Source organism: Stylophora pistillata, chromosome 2, assembly GCF_964205215.1.
Source record: "Stylophora pistillata chromosome 2, jaStyPist1.2, whole genome shotgun sequence".
Taxonomy (NCBI): domain Eukaryota; kingdom Metazoa; phylum Cnidaria; class Anthozoa; order Scleractinia; family Pocilloporidae; genus Stylophora; species Stylophora pistillata.
In genome coordinates this window covers 1,979,471-2,001,184 of record NC_142520.1, presented here as the reverse complement: position 1 = coordinate 2,001,184, position 21,714 = coordinate 1,979,471, and the positions used below count along the sequence as shown (strand labels likewise).

The 21,714-nt window shown below is 37.4% G+C and overlaps 3 protein-coding genes across 5 annotated transcripts in view; 2 read left to right on the top strand and 1 right to left on the bottom strand.

The window, feature by feature from the left end:
* Positions 1–241: 241 nt before the first annotated feature.
* LOC111340369 (uncharacterized) lies at positions 242–4,092 on the top strand. The gene is made up of 4 exons (XM_022947210.2): positions 242–612; positions 1,780–2,218; positions 2,593–2,796; positions 3,556–4,092. Exons 1-4 carry the CDS (start codon positions 301–303, stop codon positions 3,747–3,749), a joined length of 1,149 nt encoding a protein of 382 aa, XP_022802945.1. The 5' UTR covers positions 242–300; the 3' UTR covers positions 3,750–4,092.
* Positions 4,093–9,205: 5,113 nt separating this feature from the next.
* Positions 9,206–11,506, bottom strand: LOC111340378 (uncharacterized). Its single transcript, XM_022947222.2, has 2 exons — positions 10,987–11,506; positions 9,206–10,597 (listed from the first exon to the last, which is right to left on the bottom strand). Exons 1-2 carry the CDS (start codon positions 11,386–11,388, stop codon positions 10,508–10,510), a joined length of 492 nt encoding a protein of 163 aa, XP_022802957.1. The 5' UTR covers positions 11,389–11,506; the 3' UTR covers positions 9,206–10,507.
* A 369-nt stretch (positions 11,507–11,875) lies between these two features.
* The window catches only part of LOC111340356 (uncharacterized), a 29,044-nt gene continuing 19,205 nt past the window's right edge, over positions 11,876–21,714 (top strand). For 2 of the 3 annotated variants that reach the window (XM_022947190.2, XM_022947189.2), the window contains exons 1-7: positions 11,876–12,267; positions 13,296–13,403; positions 14,956–15,168; positions 16,692–16,777; positions 18,554–18,858; positions 19,136–19,930; positions 21,456–21,485. In XM_022947190.2, coding sequence (XP_022802925.2) covers positions 12,199–12,267; positions 13,296–13,403; positions 14,956–15,168; positions 16,692–16,777; positions 18,554–18,858; positions 19,136–19,930; positions 21,456–21,485 — 1,606 coding nt within the window. In that variant the 5' untranslated portion in view covers positions 11,876–12,198. The remainder of the gene's footprint in view (positions 12,268–13,295; positions 13,404–14,955; positions 15,169–16,691; positions 16,778–18,553; positions 18,859–19,135; positions 19,931–21,455; positions 21,486–21,714) is intronic. The other variant, XM_022947191.2, reaches the window with a different exon arrangement.

The following is a 21,714-nucleotide window of genomic DNA, read 5'->3' as shown; positions in this document are numbered from 1 at the left end:
TAGCTGGTGACTTGTTAGATATCCACGCTGGATATCTCCCTCTCCAACCCCGCTCCCTCTCCCCCCTCAAAACAATGATATTTCGGACACTTACTTCTAAACTCCCTGGATCCACCACTACCGCGGCAAAACGATTGCATCAAAACGCACTGATTAGAACAAAATTATTTGAGTTAACGAATGATAGCTGCAGTTTCATTGTTTGGTGACTAATACACGACATACAAGTAAGTAAGATGATAGCCGCACGCGCCCGCTGTACTCACCTGAACTTCAAATGTCAGAATAGGAGACTTTGAAATGCTGCACTTTAACTCTTTTGTGAGCTGTAATTCTAATCGATCGACTGATACATCTCTCACACCTCAACAGCACTCTTCATTTAGGCAGCTTAACAGTCCTCTTGCTGGAGCCAAACGGAAGGTGAATGAGGATCAAGACACAGACAAAATACCCTGCAAGCAAACAGCATGGCTTGAACAGCATGCCCAAGGAGGACAGCTATTTTGCGAAATCTGCAACGTAAAGCTCAATTCGATCAGTCAAACTTTACAGCACAGAGAGGGGAAAGCTCATCTCAATAAGGTTAAGAAGGCCGAGGAATTTAAAACGGTATGTTCAGGTATTTTAAAACGGTATGTTCAGGTATTTTAAAACGGTATGTTTCAGTGGTGACGAAATTAAAGCTTTATTTATATATGTTTTAAAAAAGTTTTTATACTTAAGTTTAAATTGACAGGTTTGTCATATTTTCCAGTCTTTCAGTGACTGACACAGTTTTCGGACAAGTAAAATCATTTTCATATCAAATTTTGTGCTGTTTTCCTCATTTATGTTTCGTCATTTATTTTTGTAATTGGCAATTGCTGTTGTTTCTCGTTTTTAATTTAACTGCCACTAGTTTTTTGGGTTAATTTGCGGTCTGGCGCAGCTTCTATAAGCCTAATTTTTACATGGAATAAAACAAGGAAATAAGAATAACTAGGATACCTTGCGAACGTGATTCAACTATTTTCATTTTTTGAAAATATTTTTTTGTTCCAGCATTTAGTATTTACGGTAGCTAAAATAAAGCGAAATGAAATTCGAAATCGTAATTCCCAATCCTTACCAAGATAATCTAATTAAATCCAGGGAATATCTCCCAGCTAGACTACAATGATCAACTGTTTTTTAAGCTGTCCTTTCTAATGAATATTTCATGAAAAAATGATGATATTTAGTTTAATAAACACCTCTTAATGAGTCATAATTAGCAGACGAGATACAACTCTCTGTGTCGGATCTTTTTGTCTCAACAACTTCCTGTGAGATAGAAATGTTTGAGGTTTTCTGTTGCTATTGTCTATAAATCTTTTCAATTAATTTCTGCCACAAACGTACAAAAAAACATGCTTTATTTTCATGGAATAACCAATAGGAATCATGGTTGTTTTTCAATAATTTCATTTCATATCTCATATGGTGGAATCATCAAATTATGCCAGTATGTTCTGATAAATAGCAATTATTACTGGGTACACCTTTCAGAGATGACATGATAAAGAATTTTGAAGGCAAGGTTTTTTTGTTATTAGTTAATTAAAAATTTATAGTAATTTAATTGCTTACATTAAATATTTAAAAGAAAGAATTTAATGCCAAATTTAAGCTGCAAATGAATTTTTTACACCCTAACCCTATCAATCTCTGGAGAGACCAAATGGAAATTTCTTAGTATTTTATCGATACAGTTTCAAGCAAATGGGAGAGTGTAAAATGTAAATCTGTTTGTTCCAGGTTTGGCAGAATTCTACCACATATGGCTCTAAGGACACTACTACATGTAACCTTCAAGTGAATCAAAATCTTCCTCTGGTGAAACAAGCTGGAAATGTAAATCTACAATGTGTGATCTGTCAAAAATTATTTAACTCTGAATCACAAGCTACACAGCATTTTCAAAGTCCAAAACACAATCAAAAACTAAAGAGTTTTAGAGACAGTAAAACAGGGATTGCTTCAGCATCAGGAGGGAATGGATCGCTGACACAGCAAGAACTTTGTACAGGTGGAACAACTCATGCCAATGGGGATCCTAAAAATGTAGAGAGAACTCCATCACCAGCGAATACTAAAACCACGGAATTATGCTGTGAGATTTGTGGTTTAATGATGAACTCCATGTTGCAAATGGAAACTCATCTCCTAGGATCTAAGCACAAGAATAATATTGCTAGTATGTAGTGAAATTTTCAACTGTTTTTTTCCCTCAAACAAATACAAATCACGAGTATGATAACAGACCGAATTTGATGACTCAGCAGTTAATTATAAAAATTACTTTTTCTGAGAAAAGAATGATAGTCAAGTTATAAAAGATACTAAACTACAACTTTGAATGTGATTGGCTTATTGACTTGTGTGGTAACAAACTGTCCAATAAAAACTTAGCAAGTGAATTAGTAGAAAATAGGATTTTTTTTAACCAATCACAATCAAGAAAATTGTAATCTTTATCATTAGTACAGTAGAAGTATATTCCTGTGTGTCTTCGCATCGTTAACCTTCCAGTCGGTCACATTTCTTGTTATACTGTATTTTAAATTTCAGACAATCAACTCAAAAACCATCCTCAACTTGATTTGCTCTGTGTGGATTGTGGTACAACCTTTAATTCACAAACACAGATGATTCAACACATGAAGAGTCCAAAACATATGAACAAAAAGCAAAAGAAGCAGATGAATGGAATGATCACTGGTTGGTCAAGAGGCAAAGGACAAGGCCTAGAACAGGCCAGGGGGAGAGGAGGAGGTATGTAGCATCAAGATTTTATTTCTCAAAACTGTGATGAAAATCTGAATAGAGGGGGTAAGTTTAAAAGAAACTATGGTGCTGGAGTAACAAGGTAATTTTGGTTTTATCAACTGAGTGCATCATACGTATCTAATACTGCAGTTCAAAATATATGAACTTCATATATACATTGTATCTGATTTATCATCACGCGTTTATTACGAATCAACTGAACGGCCTGTTCCCAGTTGGCTTGTTAGCTCAATTGGTAGAGCGCTGCACTAGTATCGCAGAGGTCAGTGGTTCGAATCCCGTACAGGCCTGATTTTTTTCAGGTCTGATTTTCGCTATTGCATAGATAGCGCTCTCTACTGCGAGGATCGTGCATCATACGTATCTAATACCGCAGTTCAAAATATATGAACTTCATAATTATATACATTGTATCTGAGTTAATGTAGATTGGCCACTGTAAAGAGTTTTAGAACGGACGTTTCATCGGAGTGAAAGTGTTCAAAACGCTGCCAGCACCATACAAATGAATTATTGATGACATTAACACCACCAACAAAGCAAACAGAATACCTTTACTTACAGAGAGATTGGAACAGACCAGTTATGACCAACTAACACTAGTTAAGTTTAATGGCCACCAGTAACATGCTGGCAAAAGTGACCATTAGTTTACATGAACCAGGTTTACAAGACTTAAATGTCAACAACTTTTCACAGATTTTTGTTATTATTAATAGTAAATTTTTAAATGATGATTTCTAGCATTCAGAGCAGGACATAGTCAGAGAGAAAGAGCAACAACCAAGCCTCCACCCCTCAAATCAAGTTTTGTCAAAGCCAATTCTGTAAAAAGTAACCATGGCAACCATTTCTTCATCCCGAGGCAGTCACCAGCAATCACTTTGGATTTTTCTGGAGGTCCATCTTTTCAGCAATCCTTCTTTAACAATTTATGATAAGAACAAACTTTTGTAAATGATAAAAAGAATGGTTTCCAAGATATGATACAAAAACTTTTATCTGGTAAGCTAACATGTTAGCTCAAATAAATAACAGTAGTGCAAGATGCAGTTATTTTAACCCTTTCCATCCTAACGTCAATATGCATATTCTCCATACTCTTCTCTATACATTTCCTAAGTTGTTGACAAAGAGGATTAGTTGAACAATTAAGAGCTTCTTTAGTTGGTGATCATTTCCTTTTTTCTTGTGACCTTAATGTGTGATTCAGGGGTGATATTGTAAGGAGAAATTAGATGGTAGTCATTGTAGGGGTCAAGGATTAAAGAGGCAAAACTCAAGTTGTGAGAAGATTTGTCCTAAATTTTTTTTTTATTGCCCTTCTTGTACCTTTTACTTTTACTGTTACTCTAAGGTAAACGAAAAATCCTAAGTTAACAGAGACTTGTGCACAACCAGTTAACCCTTTCCCGAGATCCCATTACAAATTCTTCCTACTGTCTGCCTGACAATTCTAGTAATGAGAATTTGGTATTGGATCAACCAGTAATCCCCTTTATTTCTTTAAACTTGTCTCGTTTGAGAATTTCTGTTTTGGTAACACTTGGGAGTCAAAGAGTTACTGTATTTTGAACGGTGCAAAGGCTCATGGAAGTAAATTTAAATCAGTTTGAAAGGGGAATAAGGAAGTGGAGAAGAATTTTATTGTTTGTAGGGCAGTCTGCCCTTGAGTCAAGTGGCCCATCCAGCCAGATCTTATCCTCATGAAACAAGTAAGACTAGGATGGAGTGCCAGTCCATCGCAAGTTTAAAAGGTAAATCAAAGTCTGTTTACGAGCCAAGTGGCCCATAAGGTGGGCGCTCAACTCCAGTTTCTGAAGCATGAAAGAACTAGGAATATTTTCACTCTCCCCTGAATGGGATGCTAGTCCATTACAGGGTTACCCCCCCCCCCCCCAGTATTAAATTCACCAGTACCCATTTAAGCACCTGGGTGAAGAGAGGTGCCATGTAAGTAAAGTGTCTTGCCCCAGAGTACAACACAATATCCTCATCCTCGGAGACCCAGGGGCAGTGAGGCGATTTCAAGTTAAGGGCAGAAGAGCCCCTGGGGACATTGTCTTACAAGACTAGTTCCAAACGGTCGCAGTCGTTCTGGCATCTGATTGGTGCCAGAAAATCTTTGTGTTTTTCTGCCCAATCAGAGGGAAGTGTCGTTTGGAGTCCTTTCGTGTGTTTTAACACGCACATATACAACAAGCTCTGTTGCTCGCTATGTTAGTCTCGACCGTGCGACGAAGCTTTGCCCGAGGGGAAAAGTTTCAGTCTCAGCACGCAATGTAAGAGAAATCGATCAGATTGTCTGCGAAATCTTACCGGAAATTATACTGAATATTTTCGCAGGTATCACAAGAGAACGAGTTTAAAAGTTTGCTAGGTTCGTTTTGAAACATAATAGTTGCAGGCGTTGATATGTCGCATTAAACGTTAGATGAGATGTAAGCTTAAATATTTTTAGACTTTTTGTACAATTTGTTGTGACTGAAACTTTTCCAAGCCCGTGAAGTTATTTCGTCGCACGGGCCACGCAGGTATATCAAGCAATGGCGCTTACGTAGCTTTCTGTGCGCGCCAAATTCTAATCGTTGCTTTGTAGTAAAGTCTTTACAATATGGCAAAACTTGCAGAGAACGTTAAGTACGTGGACGACCTCCAGCAAGCGCGTAAAGAAAGCTTAGCTGTGTTTCCGGTCAGCAGAAATTTAGAAACGACATCGAAAGCGCCCCTTGGAGTGTATGCGAGATCTTTGACGATATTGATGATCAGGTCTGGGCATGGCAACATCTTTATCAGCGAATAGTATCTGACCATATCCCTACCAGGAAAGTGAAGATGAGGAAAAATAAACTCCCATGGATAACCAACGAAATAAGGAAAGAACAAAACAAGCGCTATCGTCTCCTCAAGCTCTACAAGGCTAATAAAGACACGCATACTTGGTCCCTATACAAAGCCACTCGAAATCGCGTCAAGAGACAAATACGTGACGCGGAAATCACTTATTGGAGAGAGCAGTTTGCAAAAGCTGAGAACAGCAAAAATTTTTGGCAAGTTGTTAGTAAGGCTCAAGGTAAAAGTGCGAGGAAGCCAATACCTCCTGTGCAAGATAGAGACGGTACCATTCTGACAAACGACTCCGACAAGGCTGAGGAAATGAATAATTACTTTGCGAATATTGGAATAAAGCTTGCTGAAAAATTCCATCACGACTCTGGTTCCTCGATTAACCAACTTACAGCAACTATTAACCCTGTGCCACATGTCCTTGATCAAGTGTCCTTTTCCGAAGAACAAATAAAGCTGAAGTTAACTCACATCAAGCAAAAAACAGGTGGTCCCGACAAAATAATGTCCCGTGATATGGCCGAGGCAGCTGAGTCACTATTTGAAGGCCTTTTTAGTATCTTCAAAAATAGTATACAACGTGGCATTTTCCCCAGTAATTGGAAGATTGGAGAGGTAATCCCAGTATTTAAGAAGGGGACCAAATCAGACTGCGCCAATTACCGACCACTGACTATGCTTAATTTAAATAGCAAAATATTGGAGAGCATTGTTTGTGATTCCTTAGATTATCACCTTGTAACAAACGAACTTATACACTCAAATCAGTGGGGTTTCAAGAAAGGTGTCTCCACCGAATCACTACTCTTGTATCTGACCGAAGCATGGAAAAAGGCAATCGATGATGGCTACAAAGTTGGAGTTTTATTTGTTGACTTCAAGAAGGCGTTCGACACCGTCGACCATACCATCCTAAAAGACAAATTGTCCGATGTAGGTGTGTCTGGTGTGTTCTTCGAGTGGATCGCAAGCTACCTTCATGAAAGATCCCAATATGTTACTGTTAACGGTGTACGATCAAAGCTACAACAAATTGATATCGGTGTTCCACAAGGTTCTTTACTGGGTCCCAGACTCTTCACAATATATGTCAACGATTTACCGAACTCGTCCGAAACTGGGTGCATTCATATGTTTGCAGACGACACCACAATTTATTACCTTGGGAAAGGAGTCGAAGAAATCATTGATGCGTTAAATTTAATATTAAACGACTTCAAAGTGTGGTGCTGTAAAAATCACCTGACTGTTCACACTGGTAAGACCGTGGCAATGTTAATTTCCAGTCAAGTCTTTGTCGGACCAATGAGACCCCTAATGTTCGGAAACTCTCACATTTACTTCACCACCAAATCTACTTGCTTGGGTGTTGAAATTGATTATAAACTGAACTGGAAACCGCAAGTTAAAGCCCTGCACTACAAGTTTGGAGGAAAGCTAAAATTCCTTAAAAAGCTCAAAGCCCTACCATCAGGTGTACTAGAAGAAATATATTTTAAAGGGATTGTCCCAAGCATCACATACTGCATTGCTATTTGGGGGTCCTGTTCACCATCTACATTTAATGAATTGGAACATTTACACTTGAAAGCAGCCAAACTAATCCATTAACTGCCCAGCGAAACTCCTGACTCTGACGTCCTTGACCTAGTTAAATGGAAATCATTAGGCTATATTTACAAACGTAGACTCGCTTCTATAATGTATCAAGTACATTATAATAGTTTACCTGATCAACTTACTGCCCTTTTCACAAAACGCAACATTGATAGTAATTATAATCTAAGGCGTATTAATGACTTTCCGCAAGTACGGTGTAACAGTGACCTTGGTAGAAATAGTGCAAGGTACAGAGGGCCCATTGTCTGGAATTTGCTGCCTAAAGCCATCAAGGATGCTTCCTCTCTACAGCTTTTTAAACAAAAACTTAGACAGGCCTCAAGGACATTAGATCGCATTCAATTCGAAAAGGAGGCCTGTGTGATAACATCAAAGCAAACGGATTTTTTATACTTTTAAGTCCTTGAAATTTCTTTACTTTTTCCTTAGAATTGTCTATATATTTAAGTAGTTCCTTTTTAGTTCCTGGCAGGTCCACACCAGCCTTTGGGTTGCCACAAACCGACCTGCCTTAACAAAAATTATATGTATGTATGTATGTATCGAGAACATCGTGGAAAGGAGATATGTTTTCGGACAGTTACCGAAGGGGTTTGAAGAAAGTTAATCTTTCAAATGCTGCGTTGAGTGTTCAAATTCTTGAGCTCGAAAGGCCACGGATCCTCTTCTAGTCCCTTGGTCATTGTCACTTCACCTCTTTTGTCGATAGTTGAAGACCAAGTTAATTACCTTTGATCATTGGGAATCGATGCTGCTTTCATTGGGGAAAACAAAACCAAAGACAAAGAAATATTGGATGGAAAGGGCGAGCTTGCCTTATTGCAAATGTCAGCTTAGTTCAGGGTTATCTACCCACATCTAATAAACAAAAGTTTCCACGTTCAACTTTTCTTTTTAATTTTTAAAGCGAAGATTAGATTAGATTTTGGCCGGGCTTGCACAAAAAAATGCGTAAGCGCCAGTTGTTCGACATACCTGCTTGGCCCGTGCGACGAAATAGCTTCACGGGATTGGAAAAGTTTCAGTGACAGCAAATTATACAAAAAAATCTTGAAAGAGTTAGGCTTACATCTCATCTAACGTTTAAAGCGACATATCAATGCTTTCAACCATTGTGTTTTATACGAACCTCCCAAACTTTTAAACTCGTTCTCTTGTGATACCTGCGAAAGTATTTAGTATAATTTCCGGTAAGATTTCGCGGACAATCTGATCGATTTCTCTTACATTGTGTGCTGAGACTGAAACTTTTCCCCTCGGGCAAAGCTTCGTCGCACGGCCGAGACTAACATAGCGAGCAGCAAGCTTGTTCAATATGTGCATGTTAAAACACACGAAAGGACTCCAAACGACACTTCCCTCTGATTGGGCAGAAAAAAACAAAGATTTTCTGGCACCAATCAGATGCCAGAACGACTGCGACCGTTTGGAACTAGTCTTGTAGGACAATGTCCCCAGGGGCTCTTCTGCCCTTAACTTGAAATCGACTCACTGCCCCTGGGTCTCCGAGGATGCAATATCCCCAGCCAGGGCTCAAACCTGGTGCACTGACCTTGGGGCCACCATGCCTTGCCCATGATGAGGTTACCCCCCTGGATTTCATCAAGCTTGCCTGGCAGTTTTCTGGTACCACTATTTACCCAAGGGCACTACATCTCTCATTTGAATTTGTGATATACAATTAACATAGATTTTTCATCAAGCATCAGTTTAAGAGAGAAAATATTTATGAAACCTCTAGACTGTTCTTGAAGTTTGGAAATTTTCCAATTGGGTATAACAGCATCCTTCATCTATCACTTACATCAAGACAATTTGAAAATGTTGAAGGTAGGACATCTTTCCCTGTTTTCAAGGGTTGGAATGTACTTAAACATTGACAAATTTGTGTAAAATTTATTGACATAAGGAATACCATCAAGTCGGATGTCTTAAAAACTCTTTTAATATCTCATTTTAACACTGACAAGACACATCTGATATTCAATAGTTCTAAAATTATACACAGTAAAACTAAGACTGCTATGAAGTCTTTAACACTAGAATCAATTTATGATTACTTAAAATTATTTTCAAAACTTTCCACATGGTTACATCGCTATATTTAAATTTTTAAACTAGATTTTTTTTGTTATGGAAAACACGGAATAAATAAAAAAAAAACACCCATTTGACATCCTTTTTGTTGAACACAATAAAAGAAAAGGTGTTTAACTCTTCACACCCTAATACTAGCATGCATATTCTCTGTACTGCTCACCATACATATCCCAAGGTGCCAACAAGGAGAATTTTTTCAACAATCAAAAAGTTTCTCTTCTAGTTGCTGATTATTTCCTTTATTCTCATTAACTTCATGTATGATGCAGGGATAATACAGTAAGGAAAAATTACATGTTTCTAAGCCACATATCTTCCCAAGTTGGAAATCAATTGTACATTATCTGTTCCATCAAAACTAGAAATGCTTATGTCACCCAGAAGTGACTGAAACTAGTGGTGTCTAGGATCTGTTTTGTATTCATTTCATCGCTGTACACACCACGCATTTTAATACTATTTAAACATTTACCTTTAATGCTCTGACATCAGTTGAAAATTCATCAAAGCATCCTTAAAGACAAACAATTGTTTTTTGTCAACATGGTTGGAATCAAGCCTACTTAGTGTAAAAGAAAGTAAACCTCAAGGCCTCAAAAATATCAGGTAAAACCAACTTTGTTGGCCACATCAATTATTTCTGTATTGTCCCAGAAATAACCCCACCAGAGAAGGCATAGAGTTCTGCATTGCTCACCCCCCCCAGAAATTCCACTTTTCTTCAACCCCAAACCAAGAGCCCCTCCCTCCACCCTTAAAATATTTCATCTTTCTGTGGTTGAGTGGGGTTAATTACCCGGAGGCATATACATCATAATTACACAAATAAAGAGTTCAAAGAAATATGCCAATCTAAAGCTTAATGACATCACTTGCTAAACATCATGTCACTGCTCTTTGCATAGACTTAAATTGTAAGTTGGTCTAAAATGAACATATGAAGCCTTGAAATTATTAGGAGTACTATTCCTCAGTTCACGAAGGCAGCTCAGAAGATCAAAAGCATCTCCTGGTACATAACTGTAACCACATCCGTTGGAATTCTGAGGAGAGGAAGAATTTCCTTCAATGTTGGCCTGTATCCGTTGATTAATCGGTCAGACTAGGATCCCATCACGGTCTGCCAACTTCAATTGCTGCCTTTGGTGTTGTTTTTCAAGAATTCCAATAGCTCGGCAGGATATGCTCCCTTATCAACAGCCTTGCACCACCTTCGGTACTGTAGAAGAAAAAAAGTGACATTGCGATAAATAATTTTGGAAAAAGCAACGGTCTGACTCGTGTAAAATACCGAAAGCTCTCGCATCTTCGTTTATGAGCTCTGAACTTGCTTACAGTTGATGTGTTTGACACGCATTAATTATTCTTTTGTGTTTGCGACAGTTATTCCTCTTGTTTGATCTGGGAATAATCATCCATATCAAAAGTAGTGTAAGATAAAAAACAAGGACGAGGAACGTTAAAATACAACTAAACGACGTTTTGTTGTTATCAAGAACAAATTTTCTCGAACGATCACAAACACTATTAGGTTACAACCTTTAAGCTTCTTCACAAATAAGATTAACGCACACAGTGCTCTATTCAGTCGATGGTACAATACCTTACCATTTCTAGCTCTTCTCGGAGTTTATACACATAAGTTTCTTTGTCAGCGATCATATCTTCCAAGTACTTGTACCGCAGCTTCTTTCGAGCGCGACACTCTCGAGCAGATTGTCTACTTCGCTCCAGTTTTGCTTCCAAGTCGATTTTAGAGGGTCTTCTGCCTCTCTTTTTACCACATGGCTTTTTATTTGGGTTCATCTTTGAAGGTTTCTCGCTTGGAGAGTCTGGGAAAGGTGAATCGCTAGAAGAATTGCTGTCAACCGAAGATATACTATCGTGTTTGGTCCGACGAGTACCAGACCACGAATACTTCATCCCCTCCTGTACGGCCGACCCGATCTTATCGGCTGTGGTCTTTTCGTATGTATTGCCTTTGTTGTGACAGGATGAGACGACAGCCATGCACGGCTTATCAACAATCAGGAATACTTTGAAAGACGAATCTCCTTTCCTTTGCAGCAAGCGCCTTCCCTTACGTGGTGAAATTCCACTAAGTGTGGATCAAAACAAAGTGATGTAATGTTTTGGTGTATGATTGACAGCTAAGATAAACCATCAATCCTCATCTGATTGGACAAAATTTCAGTATCCAGGCAACTGTTGAAGAAACATTCTCTTCTCGAACCAATAAAAAGTTAGAAATCAGCTTGTTACGCAAACTGTGACGTTCTTGGCGGGAAGTGGGTGAAACGGGATGAACTTGTGACTGTCACATGATGATGACGAAGCATACTTACGCTCAGAATGAATTAGTCCTGAGGAATGAAAATGAATAATGGCCCTTTGCCTAATATGGTTAGAGCTTGGACGTGAACTCTCCAAAGGGTCTACTCACTGCGAGACTGGGTACGAAAATATTCATGGCGGCTAACGCAGGCGCGGAGGCTAATTTGAATGGTTCGAAATGTGAAAGAAAGCTGGACAAAAACAAATCTACCTCTGGGGTATTTTACTCCAGTTTAGTTCGCTTTGATGCTTTAAGTCAAAGTAACAGAAGATTTTGGAAGAAAATGGCCTGCACGGACTGTTCTTTTACTTTAGAAAGCTGGAAGTATCATCTGAATTTAAGTGGCTTTCTGCCATGGTTTTGACATTTTGCATGTTGAACGCACGTTTTGCAAGTTGAAGTACAATATGGTGTTTAACGAATCAAAATTAGCTTGTATTGGGCGTAATAGATGCGCGAAGCTTGTACAAGAGTGATAATCATTCATGGAAGACGCAAAAGTGGAAAATTCTGTGTGTAATGTGATTCCTGTGACCGAGTACGATCCATTCGAGGTTTGTAGACTATTGTTAAGGAAATCATCTCAATTCCTTGAGGTACAGATTCCTTAGCTTCTGGCAAATGATATATTATTGATGACGAATTTCACGCAAAAACCTCCGTACAAATTCCTGGGAAGCAAAGCGAAGGTTTGATGGACAACTTCAATCGAAAATTATAAACCGTTTTAAATCTTGTCTTATTGAGTTTCAGAGTGTTGTCAGGGTGAAGGGTTGTTTCATCCACGTAGCGTAATCGCGTGAACATGATCGGATTATTATGTGTGACAAATGTACGTCGACCAATTTGCATTTTGGTTTTAATTTTTTTCGATAAGCATCGCCGATCAGAAGTTGCTATTCAAATACTCTTGAAAGCATCATAATACGACGTACGCGTGTTCACCTCCCGTTCTCTAATGAAGTTGTTTAAAACTTGTTAACATTTTTTATACGAAGTGCTCTTGCTGCGTAAAGGCTTTTAAGAAGTGATACGCTTACAATATCACGCAGACAAACTTGAAATTTATGTCAAAATGATTGAAACTTTTCCCAAGGGAAGATTCTGAACTTCCGTATTCAACACTCAAAACTTCAGTCTAAGTTTCTAGGAGGACAGATGATAATTTTTGAAAGGAAGTACCTCACATAATTATACACTGATATTAGTACATGGGTGTATCAAATTGTCAACAACGTTTTGGTTCCAGCTCATCATGTCAAAGTCATTAAGGGGCATATAAATTATCTATAACGACATAGTAAGACCAAAATATTGTTGGGAATGCTTTCAGTTGCAATAATAGTTTGGTTTCCCAAATGAGTCACACTTCACATGTTTTCAAAAATCCTGAAAAAAGAAATAATGTTAGATTAAGAAAAAAAAAAATGACTTGATCTTCTAAACTGGATTTTCAAAAAACTTGAAGCAAGCCATTTCCTTAATTATATGAATCTATTTGCTGTTGTTGTGGTTTTTTTTTTTTTTTTTTAAGAATTTAAGTTTTACTCAGAAATTTACTTACCTAACCATTTGTTCACAGGCAAAGTTTGCAGCTTCCCTCTTCTGGTTAGTGTTTCGTGCCACTGAAGATGGAGAGTTTGAAAATATCCCCTCTCAAGTTACCAGTCCTATTCAGCGAGATTCAGAGGTATATAATTATTTATTAAAAACTGGATCATTGGATAATGCAATTCAAGACTTTTCATTGGTTTAGCCATTATGGTATATGAACCAATATACCATAATCTACAAATATGGTAACCGTATATGTCAGCTTTAAATTAAAAGGGAGCTAAAAAATGAGATTTGGTAAGATTTGTCTAATATCTTGGGGGCATTTTTATTAAAACAATTTTCCACTCGTGCTTGTTGGATATGAGATGATTATAGCCAACAAGGCGCGTAGCATCTCGTTGGCTATCTATCATCTCATATCCAATGCGCACTTGTGGAATAATTGTTAATTAATAGTCAGATGAGACAATGCTGTTCATTCAAATACACATAATTTATCGTTCAGATTCACAATAGGTTTCAGTACCAGGCACATAGTGGTCAGATCTCCTCAATGGTAATGCACTGGCTTCCCATTTTCACTGATCCAAGCCAAGACCATTTTGGTCACCACGGTGCATGGAAAAAAGTTTTGCCAATTAAATTTTTTCAGTGAAAGTTGGCAAAAAGGCAACCTGTGTGCAGTGGTCAAGTTCTGTATATTAATTTTTAGCAAAGCTGTAACATTTTAATTTTTTTTTTTTTTCATTTTTATGAGATACACTTATTTACAACAAAATTATCAATTAGTCCTCTGTAATTGCCTCTTACTCCGCAGTGCATAAGTGTTGAGTCTTGAGATGTTGTTTGAACCCAATTATTAACAGTTTTTGGCAAGTTTCCACTAAAATTCTATGTCTTGTGATCATTAAATCTAATTTGGTTCCCAGATAGAGACTTTGAAAAACTTTTAGCCAGGAGCACAGACCTGTAGCTTTTGTACAAGCATTAAACTGTACTCTCTATATACTTTTAAATTGGTTGACTCCTGGGAACAACCAAAGGGACAAAATGGAACTGCAAAAGTCTTAAACCCTCATAATTTCCTGCTGAGTAAAGACTTCCTTAGGATTTTAACCCTTTCTCTCCTGAGATAGTAATTCTCCTTAACTGTGTGCCATGCAATTCATATGTTAGTTTGGAGAATTTGGTATTGGATCAACTAATAATCCCCTAATTGATATTTTTCTTTATTCTCATCACTTGTCTGCTTGATATTGTATTGATGTTGTAGGGAGAAATTCTGTCTTGATCACTCATGGGAGTTAAAGGGTTAAGGCCCTTCAGGTCTAAAAAATTATTCACCTGTATATATTCTAACTTGCTATTAATTTCTGTATCAAATTCTACTGAAAACACGAAATTAACTGTTAAGATGTTAGAGATGCATTAACCTTTTAACCCCTAAAAGTGATCAGGATCCAACTTCTCCTTATATTGTAACCCCTGGATCAAAAATTAAGGTCATGAGAATTCAGAAAATGATCACCAACTAAAGAAGCCCTTGATTGTTATTTAAAACAATTCTCCTTATCGGAACCTTAATAAATGTGTACAGAACAGTAGAGAGAATATGCATACCGACGTTATGGTTAAGACTTCGTCTTTTCTCCGGCCTTACCATGCCTCATATTTCATCTCAATAGAAGCGTATAACTGTTCGTCCAGAGGTGACAGAATTCCTCACCAAAGGTGAGATCTATTGCCAGGTATGCAATAGTATCTTTCACGGAAAAGCTCCTGTAGTGGGCCAGTGGGCTGTTCTTCAGACCCTGTCACGTCATGGATTTTATGTGGTGGAAGAAGGTGACATTGCTGTCACAGATTCTGCTTTGCAGCAGAAGAAACCATTCAGAAAGGTACCTTTTGTATGATTCAAGAAATTTAACTAGACAGAAAGGACCCTTGCACGAAGCTGCAGTTGAAAAATTGCAGAAATGACAGCTTACCCACAAGGATCATTTCTTTTACCCTAAAGTTACTCCCAGAAGTGATTAACATGTAGCTTCTCCTTGTACTATTCGTACATTATCCACCAAATGGTTAATGAGAATAGTCGAACTTACCAAGTGGAAATTTATATAAGAACGATCCTTCGCAGTAAAGCACTATTTGAGCAATAGTGGAAATCAGACCTGAAAAAAATTTCAGGCCTGTACGGGATTCGAACCACTGACCTCTGCGATACTAGTGCAGCGCTCTACCAATTGAGCTAACAAGCCAACTGGGAGCAGGCCATCAAATTAATTCGATATAAACCCGTAGATGATAAATCGAACAACAACAAACATATGAAACATATGAGTGAACTGCGGTTATGAGACGTATATAAGAACGATCCTTCGCAGTAAAGCACTATTTGAGCAATAGTGGAAATCAGACCTGAAAAAAATTTCAGGCCTGTACGGGATTCGAACCACTGACCTCTGCGATACTAGTGCAGCGCTCTACCAATTGAGCTAACAAGCCAACTGGGATACGTCTCATAACCGCAGTTCACTCATATGTTTCATATGTTTGTTGTTGTTCGATTTATCATCTACGGGTTTATATCGAATTAATTTGATGGCCTGCTCCCAGTTGGCTTGTTAGCTCAATTGGTAGAGCGCTGCACTAGTATCGCAGAGGTCAGTGGTTCGAATCCCGTACAGGCCTGAAATTTTTTTCAGGTCTGATTTCCACTATTGCTCAAATAGTGCTTTACTGCGAAGGATCGTTCTTATATACGTCTCATAACCGCAGTTCACTCATATGTTTCATATGTTTGTTGTTGTTCAAGTGGAAATTGTTGTCTTGATCTGACACCAAATTCTCACAACCTATTTTACAAGGATATGTGTTTCAGCTAGAAAGGAGAATCAACAATCAGATATTTGGGAATTAAAGGGTCAATTAAATATTAGGAACGGTTCAAAATATTATTTTGAAATGTCACTTTTGTTGTAATTCAAGAAATTAAGACAACTTTGTAATGCTCACTTTTGTCACAAGTGTGGGAGAAAGAATAAATTTTGTGTCCCCATGAGGAATCAAACCTCACATCTTTTGACTGAGCTCTTTGATGCTCTACCACTTGAAGCCACAGAGACACATCTGCACTCTTTGCCCCACCCTTGGGACAAGACAAAAAATGAGATAAAAAAAAGTAAGATAACACATTTTTATAATAACAAATCATTTGAACTCAGAAGAAACAGTCGAGGTTGGAGTAGCTCTGAAAAAGACTGTGGTTAGTAGTGGTGACTAACATTTCAACAAACTCAGCCGATGTCAATTAAGGGAACCTGATGTTTCAAATTATATCTCTTGCTGTCATCAAGAAATGCTGTGTATATGTTGTTAATCACAGAGGTTTTTTTTTTTGTTTCCAACACATTTATAGTCAACCCATCTTGCTCTGATGGACTGCCTCATGAATGCCTTCTCTGCACAGGCTGTTAGTGTTCCAGAAGTTGTGCAATGTGTCAGGTAATTTGTACAGATCAAATATACATATATAGGGGGTGACTTTCAATGCTCTAACTTCCAAAATGACTACCATCAAAATTCTTAATAATGATAGTAATAATAATAATAATAATAATAATAATAATAATAATTTAATACTTATATTGCACAAATTAACATGTGGATATGATCAAATGTGCATCAACACTTTTCGGGGGACTTTGGCTAGACTGCATCAGCAGTTTACAAACAATCGAAGGAAACTTGATTTGAAGATGCCCCCTCCCCCCCAATTCCCAGTAATCAGGCCAAACCACATCACAGTAATCTCATGAGTGGGTTTTTTAACGTCCCCTGCCTAACCAAATTAACTAATTAATAGATGCAGGAGATGGGACCTATTCGTCCCTATCCAAGAAGACTAGAATGTCTATCCATTTCTTGATATTATAGAAAGGTAGCGCATTCTCCTCAATTATTTTAAGACCTTGAGTGTTGGTCCAGCCGGGGCTTAAACCATCGACCTCGACCTCCCGCACAACAGTCCAGTGCTCTAACCAATTGAGCTAACCGGGAGGCGATTTTTTGGTATGATATCACAAATTAATTAAATATTAGGATCATGAGAATAAAAAAAATGATGACCAGGTAAAGAAGCTCAGGATTTTTTAGCAAATTTTCCTTTTCAGTATCATAGGAAGTGCATAGAGATTATAGAGAAGGTAGATACTGATGTTGCACTGCAGTTAACCATGATTATGAAAAGTCATTATTATAGAAATTTTGATATTTAAGTTAGAGCAGAGGTTTCAATAGAGAGATTTAGCATCACATTTACATGAAACAGCAAATTAATGTCAGTTTGCCCTTCCATTAATTACATTAAATTAATTAATTAATTTAATTAATCAATTTAATTAATTAATTTAATTAATTTAATTAATTAATTTAATTAATTAATTCCTTTTCACATAAAATGGCATGAACCTTGCTGCTTTTGCACCCTGTGAGCTCACGTCATGTTGAATTTAAAGGTGCCCCTGTTTGACTTACAAGGAATAGTTTTGGTGCCCTTTTCCAGGCAATCAACTTCTTCTCTCTTAGAGAAAAAGTGAAGAAAATCTTATGTACATGGAAAATGCGAAACAGTTTACTTTCACATAGAAACAGCAAGGCACAAACAGCAAACAAAAAGTACCTGTGGATTGTTTAATAGGCAGCTGAGCCTGGAAAAGGGGCTGTAAGCAGTGCTTTCAATAAGATTTGAAATAGGTGGCTACCTTGGTACAGCACCCGCCAGAAAGCAACCTGAGTACGACTTGAGGGTGGTGACCATGACTTGAACGCAGTGAAATATAGTCGACGACTCACAACAGAATACCTGCTGGAGCTGCGGCGGGTGCCAGGTCTTATTAAAAGCACTGTGTAAGGCCCCTTTCTCCCAGACGGGGCTGGGGGGAATACTCCTACAGGAAAAATTTGAAATCTGAAAATTGGGGAAATGTGATTTCCAGCATTCTGGGCATCTGCTGAGGCTAAAGAGACAGCCATGAGAGGTCTTTCATGTGACAGTACACTGCCAGTAACCCTTAGTAAAGTCAGCAATCATGGCAAGTGACTCAGCTGTCCGGAGTTTATCCTGTTTCCTCAGCCTAGAGCAACTACGAATGTTGCTGCTAGTTTTAACAGTTTTATAAAAATAAGGCAATCCTCCCCTCCCCCCCACCCCACCCCACCCCACCCCCAACAGGACTTCAGTGTTCTGACTCAAAGCACGTTTTTTGTTGATACCTGCAGTAAGTTTTCATCATTCAATGCTTCTAAAGAGCTTCCCTTTGATCTGGAGGATGCACTGCTTCTGTGGATTAACAAAATCTCAACAGTGTTGAATGAAAATCAACTGAAAAAGCAGAAGCACCATGCTGAACAACTTCTGCAGAACCAAGACAAAGCCAAGCGATTCAGGTTTCGCCGTGATCAACTCCAGCCAAAAGTACAGACAGTATTTCCTTTAATGGAAGAACTTTTGAAAGATATCAGCAATGGAAAAAGTTTGCTTGGAATTTTAATGTTCTACCATCCAACCGTGATTAACATTGAAGGTACATTTTGCTGAACAATTATGTAAACCTCAACCATGTTTGTTTGATTGTGTAATCTGATTGTCTAGGTGGGGGTAGTCCTGAGAAGGATTGTGGTCCATAGTGCATGATGACTGATGTTTTGACAACGTCAGTGGAAGTCATCATCAGAGTCAAGTGGTCAAAAGCTAATTTTGTTTGGTTTGGTTTATAGCAATTTATTCTAATTTAGTTGAGGAGTTGGTACAGTTTGTGCTGTAATCTTTACATTGATGTCATCTTTCTTCTTAATTTTCAGATGTGTTCCTGGAGAAAAATCTTGCAACAGGTGATTGTGTCCACAATCTCGACTTATTCCGCTCTCTTTGCAGTCAATTCATTTGCACTTCTGTCCTCGCTTTAAAAGTTGAAGATTTACTGTATGGATCACAAGCAATGAAGCCTAATGTTATCGCACTTCTAGCTGAGGTATTCCAGAAATGCAAAGTAGAATCAATGTCTGAAAACTTTGTTGTTTCAAAACAGACTTCTAAGTCAGATGCTGACTTACGGCACATTCTTGCTAACAAAGAAGATGTGACAGATACTAAGTGTTCCAGTGCACCAGTCTTAAACTCTGATGAAAGTAAATATGCGTATGGGGGTGCAAGAGGATCCTTAAAGAGTAAAATTGAAAGATCATCATCGTTGTCTGGCAAGTTAACTGGCTCTGCATTAGATGCTGTTAAACAGGAGGACAGTTTTGTGAAGAAATTGCAAAGTGATGGTCAAGTGAATTCAAACAGTCGACTGTCATTTAAGTCATCATTTCATCTGGATTTTACTGATGATTATAATGGCCAACAGCCCCCTTTAAATGGGTCACTACCAAATCAGGGTGATGAGAAAGACAATGAAAGAGTAAAAGAAAAAGAAAATCCATTCACTGGAATACTTCAGAGGCCTGTTCTTGCAGGTGATGCCAGGAAACACGGTAGCCCCCACACCACTCCTAGGCAAGAGGTTCCACTCTTGATGCGACGCAACAAACAGAAGCAAAGAACGCTTGATTTGGAAGACTGGGACATGCAACAAGGAGTTGGAGTAGTAGAAGGTAATAACAGTGATAAATCTCATATTCAACTGTGTCAGTTTTATTATTTCGTGTTTAATCAATTTCAATTGACAAAATTGTCAAATTAAGCCTTTATGATCAACTTCCTGATGATGAAATAAATTATTTTATATTAATTATTTGATAAATTATTAAATTCTTTTGACCAAAATAAGTTCATTTTAAGAACACAAGGAAACCACATATTAGAAATCAATGACTGAAGTGAAATGTCATTAAATGTTATCAGTAATTGTTAACCGTGTTGTTTCATTCTATAATGTTGGTTTAGAATAAGCTTAAGGCAATTAAAAGTCAAGCAAAGTAGAATTATTGTCAGTCAAAAGGTAAATTGACAGAAAAAGTATTAGTCAAGGCTTATCATAATTGTTCATTTTTAAACCTTTTAAAAGGCACTTAACTCCTTAAAAAAACAATTTAAATTGAGCTCCTGCCAAAAATTCTAAAATCTGAGAAAAAATGACATACTTAAGGATTTATGTTGTTTTTGTTGTAACCTCATTTAGAAGCATATTTTTTCATCATTTTTGTCTTGGCAAGTCATAATACATGTTGTGATAAAATGCTAATTAGCAAATTTGGCTTTTTTCTGGACTGAATTCATTTTGGTTCTTAAACTGGTTTTCCATAACTATTGTTATCTGTCTGATTAGAATTTATTTTCTGTCTTTAGTTTCTACATGCAGCTTTTATATTATAGAAATTTGTAGATTGTTATGTAATTTCCAAGTTGGGGAAAACCAAATAAAATCCAATTTGCCAAGGGGTTCAGAAATCCATTTCCTTTCTGTCAATTTGAATTATTCTCAAGTGAAATAAAGGAAATTATTTACCCTAAGGACATATCATGTGCTTTTTTGACATTAAAAATTTATAAGAAGAACCTAATAGAATATTCATGCTTGCACAATTGTGCAGTTTGGTACAACTCATTTGGTTTCTGTGTTGACACTTTTGTCTGGAAGGTATAACCTACGTAAAATCAAAGCTATCATGGTTTGTGTAGCTAGATAACAGAATTTTGTTTATAGAGAGATTATAAAGACTATTCCTTTGAGATTTTTGCCACTGACAATTTCAACAAAGGTACAATAATTTACCAATATTCATTCCTGTCTCAGAAAAATATTTTTTTATCTTAAACCTGGTGATATTCCAGGAGTTTGACTTGCATTGATGTATTTTTTATAGCAAGCAATATTGTGAACATCACAAACAACACTGGATGGATACATAAAAATAATACAGTGTTATTCTTGTTTTAACAAAATTTGTTTTGTATTTTTTTGTTATATAAATATTCAAATGTAATTTATTTTTGTAATATTTGGAGTTACCATGTGTCCTTGTTTTGTGAAAGCACACAGCAGTGCAGAGACTCGCAGCTTTTCAGTTTTTCTTTTTTTGTTGTTTTGAAATGATAGCATTGCTCACTAAACCTATGGCTGGAAATAATAATTTTAAAAGCTGAGTTAAACCATTTCAAATAAATCTAATTTTGCAGATAAAAGTATACTTCAAAGATACTTACAAGGTATGTTGCATCTTGATGTCACATTAAATTCTTCTAACTTATAAGGAAAGTTAAAAAATTTAAAAGAGACTGAATTTTTCAAAGTTTAAAAACTGTGATGTACATGTAGTTCCTATGATTACTTTATTTCCAAGATGTAGGTGGTAATTCTCATTAGTGAGAGCCATACACCCCCCTTCTATCTTGGTTTGGAGAATTGGGTGTTGGATAGATTTATTAGGGGTCTCAT